The following is a 9,048-nucleotide window of genomic DNA, read 5'->3' as shown; positions in this document are numbered from 1 at the left end:
AAATAGCCTGCTTGGTGGGGGGAAGGGGAATTGAAATTTTTCGAAATTTTTTTTTCAGAATCGGAATCTCCATAGCCTAAAACGTGGGATTCCGTAAAAAAATTAATAAATAAGGGGGGGGGGGAAGGTTCAGATTACATATAGTCCATCTCTACCCAATAAGCATTATACTTCTCTAAGTATCAAATCAAAATATATGTGCATAACTTGTTTGTAATTGTTATTGAAGTATATTATGACATTCTCAGGAGATTGTTAGCAGTGTTGTTTTCGGATTCCTCTAATACAAGACTAAATTTTCTAGTTCCTACAGCAGAATCAATTCTATATAAAAGTGTAGAGCAGAGACATGTATTACAATATTTGCACATTTGGTACAATGCAACTTCTCTTAGAACAGTTTCAATATAACCATTTACCATTTTGTGCAAACTTAATAAATGATCACATGTGTTAAATGTGTACAAAGAATTGCTTAAATCGAACAGTGAATTTATGCTTTTTACTTTTTCGGCGGTGCCTTACTGAATATTTTGCTATGAAGATGATTTGGCTGTTATTTTTAGCATAAAAAGTGGCCATGTACAGGTGTCCTAATTTTTACCTAATAATTATTTTGCTCGACAGTACTTTCGATTTACGACGATAGTTTGCATAAGAGAAGAAGCAAATTGAAACAATCGAATTCGATTTACGACGATAGTTTGCACAAGAGAAGAAGCAAGTTGAAACAATCGAAGACTATTCTGAATGAATGAAATTATATTAGGAACGTGTAACGTACGTTACTGGTGTTGTGTAGAAAGGAGAAAATTTTGAAACTCGCTCATCGATTAGTATTTTTAAAACTTTAGATAATCAAATTTTCCCATGTGCAATGATTAGATAATGTTACGGTGAACATTAATGTTTAGGTAGAAATTGCCAAAGTAAATATGTTACTCAGGATCATAATACGAAACTACGGCTGTCAATAATTGTTCCGAAGGCGGGAGTTATAAAAGGGAGTGTGAAAGAAACAAACTAAATTTCTACCGAAATATTATCGACGGGCATTACAAAGTTGTTTGTAAGTATATTACAAGAATATGCCATAATATACATTTATTACTCTGGTCAGATCGATCGGATGAGAATAGAAATTTGAGACGCGAGTGTAGTGAAAAGTCTTTCATGCGTTAATCAAACTTTGGTTGCGAAATCAGCGCGCATAGTCTTTAAATATTGACCCCCTATTCGTTGTTGATCGGTTGCCATCTGCTCAGATTTACTTTTGGAGGACTATAGAACAGGTGTAGCTATTAAGTAATTGTTTTGTTAATTTTATAGCTTTATTGTATATCATTGTCCTACTATATAGCATTTAAAACGGTTGGTCTCTATTTTAAAGTTCGTAGGGGGTTGAGTGTTACTCCGTGCTGATCGTGTATGAAGTTTCTTGGTTGTCTTTCTCCAGGGAAATTTAAATGCTATACATTTAATTATCTATTTGTTTGACAGAAGCTCTCTCACTAGTTTGTATAATTCCCATTTTTAAAGTCGGTAAGGCGGAATGAACTGGACACTTCAGGGTTACTTAATCACATACATTTCCCACCCTTTTTCAAAAATTACCCTCGTGCTTAGTCGAAGGAAATTATCACTTTTTGTATTTTGGGCTCAAATTTTTCCGTGATAGAATTTGTCTTTCATTCTTCCGGGTCGATAAAGTCCCAGTGAAAAACTGGGATCGAGTTAATTGAATAATCCTTCCCCTAAATTTCTAATCTTGTGCCATGTTAGAAATAATTATTATTGTTAGGGGTGTGTTGGAGTTTCAGAGTCAGTAGAAGGATAAAACGCTTTGTGGTATTTAGTTGTTCTTTAACGCCCTGCGCTCAAATCCCATCGTGATTGACTTTGTCTTTCACATTTCCGAGGTCTATTTTAATAATTTCATGTGAAACTTGTGAATTTCTGCCTATTATTAGAAATATTATTGTTAGTGTTAGCATTCATAGAGCGCCAGGCAAACTTCCTGTGCCACTTTTTGTTATGAGTTCAAATCCCGCCAGTTATAATCAAGGTGATGAACATGGCTAGCAGAGTATCAGAGTGAACTTGCATTTTACTTCGATTGATGCTGTCTTACCAATATATGAATATATATCATCCCAAGGTTCACCTCGCTTTTCATCATTCTCAAACATTCCACTGATGGAATTAGTCAACTAATATCCTTTTCCTGCAAAGATAACCGTTTCTCTCAACAATAAAAACACGAGCTAAAGACTGTAAATGCTCGACCTGCTAGAAATAGCATCTAAATGTCTTCTCATCACACATCCTATTGTGTTCAGAAAATGACTCTTTGGAAGTTATTCGGCATACACTGTTTCTGAATTAAGAAAATAAACAACAATAACAAAAAAATACCCCCAAACTGGATAGATATATGGCTTGTAGGTTTTATATGACTTCGGGGCTTCACAACAAAACGAAACCCTTGCAATATATTTTGACATGCTTTGTATTTCAACTTCTTAATACATATAATAGAGTTGTCACATGTAACCAATTTAAACATTTATTCCAGTGTCAGTTTGTAGACTTTGGAGGTAAACCTCAACGTTTGTTATATTCCCACAATTCCATAGTTTCAGAGTTAAAGCGGGTAATTTTCATTAAGCTGACCCTACTACGTTAAAAAATAACAATTCTGCATTGTGCATCTTTTTGTCCTTTAGTAGATAGACTTATAAAAAAAAAAGAGTCGTATGTATGTATGTTTTTTTTTTTTTACCTTTTCGGAATCTCTATATTTGTGTGCCCCTGTACTTTTGTGTATGTTTATATATTTATATATGTTTGTATGTGCGTTTATAGGTGTCAGTCAGTATTATTGTTTTTCTTATTTTAGTTATCATGAAATATATTTGACGTTCATAATTTCTCTTGAATTTGAGCAAAGCAAATCAGTTTTTGTGATAGTGGAGGATATATAGTTGATAGAATAGAAATACTAACCATCATATCAATGACACTTTTTATCAGAGTTTGAGTGTGTAGTGTTGTAGTTTACCTGGTTGGCATTAGTTTAATTCTTAGGTTAGTCAACCTAAATAGGAGATATGTACAGGATATACGAGTTTCGCTAGATATATCAAAGAAACGGGCCACTCAACAAAATTGCCTTGAGCCTCAATGACCGTCCTGATGCATACCAGAATCAGGTGGCTTCTTCCCATTCTGCCTACAACACCTAAGGCATCTCTTCCATCCAATGCTCCCCTTCTATGATGTCACAAACATAACTATCTAGATCATTCAAATCAGGATGCTTCAAGTTCACACGATTGCAAGGGTCTGGCTCCTGCTGAACACTAATTGCTCACTCCTCACTCCTCATCACATAGAACTTGTATCTGTTGTCCCTGTTCACTACATGTCTGATGGTGGATTTTGCTATTTTGAGCTTCTCTGCAATTCCCTTTTCAATTTATTGGGGTTATTGTTAATGATACCCTAGACCTGCTGGCTGAATTTGACTGTCCTGGAGACCCCTCACTACTGAGAAAATTTCTTTCTCTTGACTATTTATGGCATGTTCCCACTGTATGTTTCCTATTCTTTCCTGACCCTGAACATGAAAGACCCAGTCATGTTGAAGAAGCTGGTAATTTCTGAGTTGCTATGGTTAGCAGTTAGAACCTGCCTTTTCATTTCCTCTGTCAAATTGAAATCAGTCAGGTTGATTCACTCATCTGGTGACAAGCGTAGAACATCGACATTCATTTTCATTCATGTATAGGCACGCGTTGCTTACTGCAGTTTCCACCTACCAAATTCCTTCACAAAGTAGTTGATGGTTCAAAGCTGTAGTAGAAGGAAAGGTGCTATGGAATGAGACTAAACTCGAAACTACATGTTGAAGAAGTAAACTTTTTAACCATACAGCTATCCTGTCTCAAAAGGAGACAGGATGGTCAAATCAGAGTTAATACTATCTACAGAGTAGTGCATGTCTGCAACTCTGGGTCACTGAATAGCCTTCCTTTTTATGTTAGGTCATAAATGACCCTTGCTGTCTTCCTTTAGACATATGTGTTTATTCCTGAGAACTTTTATGGGAAAATACAAAAGTGGTCTTTGATACCTTTATTACACTGGCTAGGCACAGACAAATCTGTCACACCACTCCTACTTTGGAACTTAGAATGCAAAGATCTGGAACAAATACCACAATGCATTTTGTCCAATACCAATGTTTCCACCAATTCACAATTTTGGACTGGTACTTTATCAACCTTTGAAAGGATGGGAAAGCAATAGTTGATGGGGATTACAATGCGGGATGTAAAGTGCCTAAAGCCCTTAAATTTCTTCCAATTTGTCATCATACCACAAAACCAGTAAGAGCTAAATGTCCTTAGCCCTAGGCTACCACAAAGATCTGAGCCAATGAGACAGCTGTTCCTCAACCTTCTACAAATAGCAACTGAATATTCCTCAAATTACACCCCTATCATATTAAAAAATAGGACATATTAGGTAATCTCGAAAAAATGGTGGGATGGTCATTGGTGGGTTATTTTCAGTTATAGGTTTGCTCAATAGAAAATCAACAATGGACACAGAATGAGTTTGTTGGAAGTGTGTAAGAATCTGCATGGCCTGAAGATTCAGTTGATCAAGATGAAATGTGTAGAGATGGTGCAAGTGTCACAGTGCACAGACACCAACTCTGGTGAGATGCAGGAGGAGTCGAGGTCAGAACTTCCAGGTGTTGCAAACCCCAGACCTATGTAGCGTGACAGTACATCACTGGAAAGTTGCCTCAGAGACAGGAAAGTTACTGACCTGGAATGAGGTGCTAGTGTTGATTGAGTAGAAAACCAGCAACGCTGTTGGGGTGGGGCACCAGGGAGCCTGGTTAAGGTAGGAGCTAACTGTGGCATGTAAAGTCTCATAGCCTGAGCTTTGGAGAGCATATTTTCACTAGATGAAATTCCTGATTCACACAGTTTGTGATGTCCACCGAACCCATCCAACTGTTCTGCTGGGAAAGGTGAAGTCCTTTGTGTCTGAAGAACACCATGAAGTACACCTGTAGCTGTCCAGAAGCTTTGGGTGAGGGCTGCTACTGCTGGTGGCATGATCAGGTCCTGAGGCAATAGCAGACATCATCCATAGTGGAATTAGCCATTGCAGAAACCTCTGCTTATTGAAGAAAACTATTGCTTTTGTCAAGGCTGGTGTGAAGATGATGCCAGCTGAGACTGGGTGCTGAAATATGACCTGGCAACATCAAAGCAAGAAGAAGAAGCAGTAAGTTTATGTCAAAGAACCTGGGGTGGTCTCAGGTGGGCTCATGAAAATGGTTAATTTCTCTCTTGCTACTTTTCCTCGGGGAATGATTATGCTGTTGTCTCTTGGAGCTTGGCTTGATGTGATTTCACAAACAAACTCTATAGAAACTTTTTCCTCTAAAACAAAATCTTCTAGTGAATGCCTTTCACACTTTAGTCTGCTAGAATAAGTTAAAAACAATTGTAAGCATTATTTTGATTCCTACTACTTCATGTGCTTATACTAAGCATGGGTAGCTTACTAGCAATTTAACAACCTAAAGGCAAATTTATAGATGTCACGAAAGTGACAGAAGATACAAAGTGGTACTGGCATTACTAGCAATGCCAGAGACATTTTGCATCCTCTGTCACTTTAGTGACATCTCTCTCTATATATATACACACACGTATGTTTGTGATATATGTGTGATTGATAAAAGTACCTGAAGATGGTCAGGAAATAGGTGAACAAAACTGTACTATATGGGTTAAACTGTTGAATATAAGGTTAAACAGTGTTGAAATCTGAAGGTAGTCTAAAATTATTTTCTGCAAATTTCCCCCATTTCATGTATTAATGAAAGAGATGGTTTATAAGTTGATGCATTTAAAAATTTTTTTTTTTATTTTGGTGTAGTTTGAGAGGTTGAATTGATTAGAATGAAGAAGCACACAAATGAGAAAGCTGAGAATGTGAAAGAAAACTGTAATGAATGGTTGTCCACTAGAAACCGAAAGAAGGTGAGTTAACATCATCATCATCACCATCATGATATATATACACATATATGATATAGTCAGTTGTGTTCAGCTTACCAATATGATCAAAGACATTCTATTCTTGACCACCTCATGTTATGAAACATAGTTCATCTTAGACCATGTTATGCAGTATGTCTTGTTTTTTTGTTTTTTTTAATGGAAGTAGTGTGACTTGAGAGAAATTTTGTTTCCTACTTCTAGTAGTTTGAGCAACTTCCTAAAGGTTCTCTCATCATCATCATCATCATTGTTTAACATCCGCTTTCCATGGTAGCATGGGTTGGACGATTTGACTAAGGACTGGTGAACCAGATGGCTACACCAGGCTCCAATCTGATCTGGCAGAGTTTCTACAGCCAGATGCCCTTCCTTACGCCAACCACTCCAAAGGGCTTTCGTAACTATTTTACGTGCCACCTGCACAGTAGCCAGTCCAGCGGCACTGGTAATGATCTCACTCGAATGTCTTTACATGTGTCACCGGCACAAGTGCCAGGAAGACGACGCTGGGCACAGGTGCCATCACGATTTCACCCAACTCTGAAGAAATTAAGTATCTCTGTTTCTGCCACATTAGCTTTGTTTGAACTTATGATGTGGGGGAAAGTCTACATGGTCAGTTGACCTGTTAGAAATACCATACCAACTTAAAAAGGGCCAGGGCTTTATTGGATGAATGTAGTGCTAGATACTTTATCTGAAAATACTCGATGGTGATAGTTGGAAAGCTCTGATCATAGGTCTGCTTCATCAGAGCCAATCTGGATTAAAGCAACTTACTGAAAGTTAACCAGTTTTGTATCTGTGATTATTAAACAAAATGAATTTTATTTTTTACATTATTTTCTGAATATTGGTATTTATACAAGTTATAGTGTAACACAAAGGTTAAGCTACATTCAGTATGACATGTTGGTTGAGTTATTGCTTATCTGTAAAAAAGAAGTTAGTTATTAAAAATGAAATACAATAGAAGCACGTTCACTGACATGTTCATAGCAATACAGATTTCTTTAAGATATTGGTGATTATAATAGAATTACAAAAAATGCGCTTAAATACTGGGCTGGAAAGAAAAACTTTGCGTTTTGTTTTCATTTGTTAACATTTTAGTTAATATTAGGCTAACTATTGTTCTGGCTGTGTAAAAGAATGGGTGGGGTCCTTTCATTGAACAAAGCTCTTGCTCACGTCAATTGTATTGAGTGGGAACAGATGAAATAGGTGTGTGAAAAGAGTTACAGTTGTGGGATGGGGAACAGTTTCAGTAGTTGAGTGGTGATAAAAGAAATAGTGATCTCCTTGTTCTTTATTTGATCCACGCTGAATTAAGGGGAAATCTAGAGTAGATATTAGTACTGGACTGACATCTTGTTGATATTGAATTTAATTCCACAACAGGTGTTTTATTATGTATTTGAATTATACACTTAAATTCTGCATTACTTGTTCACTGTATGATGGGAAATGTCACCTGTGATAAATCAATTTCCTAGTTATGAGAAAATATATCCCTCAATCCCATGAAACTTTGTACAAAGCACTGAGCATCATGGGAAGTGGGTGTTATCAGGTGGCATTTTTACATTTCATATTGCATGCTGTTGTTTAAGTCCAAGTCAACCCTGACCAAAGAATCTAATGATCAAAAACCATTCTATCAATGACTATCCTGTTATTTTTTTTTAGTCACTTGTATATCTAAAACTACAGAATCCAGTGTTATTTTTCTGTTTTCGAGACTTGCTAGAAATAGTATGAGGATGATAAATAAAATTTACTTCTAGTTATTACATTTCTCTGTCATGAGAAACAATACCAGATCAATGTATAATTGGAGTATGTAAAATTCATTACGTTGCTTTTGAATGTGTGTAAGAGTTATTCCCCCTGTTAGTTATTTTATTCAAATTTCTACTTCCATCTGTCTTAATTTCTAAATGTCATTTGAGATTTTATCAATAATTTATTTATTGTATATATTTGTGTGTGTCTGTGTTTGTCCCTCCTCCAATGCTTGACAACTGATGTTGGTGTGTTCGTCCAAGAAAATAACATTCTTCCACTGCTCTAGGTACCAATTCTGTAGGTTTTATTCCGCTCTAAATGCTTTGCAGCATTTGTTTTTGAAAGTAGTGGTTTTCTGATTGCAGCCCCCCTGTGAAATCCAGCTTTCTGCAACTCTTGGCGAACAGTTTTTGTGGAAACTGGGTTCTCAAGGTGGTCATTAAGCTCTGCAGTAATTTTGGGAGCTGTACTTTTGTGATCCTTTCTAACAATTCGCGTAAGAGTCTGACGGTCCCTATCTGAAAGTTTTAGTTTTCTTCCAGAGTTTTGTTTCGATGAGGAGGTTCTTCCCTCTTTCTCAAAGTCTGTCATTACTTTCGAGAAAGTACTTTTTGATACACCAAGCATTTTGGCTGTTTTTGTTACACTAGCGCCTGCCGTATGAGCACCAACATTTTGACCTCTTTGAAAGTCCGATAGATCTGTCATTTTAATGTATTTTAATTACCTTTTTCTGATGATATCTGAAAAGAAACTGCAATTTTAGCAAAACATATTAAGCAACACTAATAATAAATCAAAAAACATAAAAATAAACAAGCTTTTGACGGTTTTATAGATATTTCAAAATTATGATGCTAGGGGTTACCATTATTTTGTCCAATCCCTATACATACATATATATTGTGTGTGTGTGTGTGCATATTTGCAACATAAATAAGCATTTAAAATTTTAGTAGTATTCTTATTTCTCTTTAATCCATTTACTTTTTTTTAAAAATAGATCTTTCATTTCTTTACATTTGGCATATTTGGTTTCATTGTATTCAATTTTCTATTGTTACTGTTTCATTTCATTTTTCTATACATTTTCCTTTAAGTTTGTCTAACTTCATATATTTATTTGTGTCTGCTTTACTTTAAAATCTTCCTTGTTATATTTATTTCT

The 9,048-nt window shown here is 36.0% G+C and overlaps 1 protein-coding gene across 4 annotated transcripts in view; it reads left to right on the top strand.

The window, feature by feature from the left end:
• Positions 1-808: 808 nt before the first annotated feature.
• Positions 809-9,048, top strand: part of LOC106870478 (uncharacterized) — an 18,657-nt gene continuing 10,417 nt past the window's right edge. Inside the window, exons 1-2 of one of the 4 annotated variants that reach the window (XM_014916583.2) lie at positions 811-1,069; positions 5,968-6,071. In XM_014916583.2, the coding sequence (XP_014772069.1) occupies positions 5,991-6,071 (81 nt within the window). In that variant the 5' untranslated portion in view covers positions 811-1,069; positions 5,968-5,990. Of the gene's footprint in view, positions 1,070-1,158; positions 1,306-5,967; positions 6,072-9,048 lie in introns of those variants that run through there. The other 3 variants (XM_014916584.2, XM_014916585.2, XM_014916587.2) reach the window with 3 other exon arrangements.

This window comes from Octopus bimaculoides, chromosome 18 (assembly GCF_001194135.2).
Source record: "Octopus bimaculoides isolate UCB-OBI-ISO-001 chromosome 18, ASM119413v2, whole genome shotgun sequence".
Classification (NCBI taxonomy): Eukaryota; Metazoa; Mollusca; class Cephalopoda; order Octopoda; family Octopodidae; genus Octopus; species Octopus bimaculoides.
The sequence above is the reverse complement of the archived record's forward strand: the minus strand, read 5'-3'. Positions and strand labels throughout refer to the sequence as shown.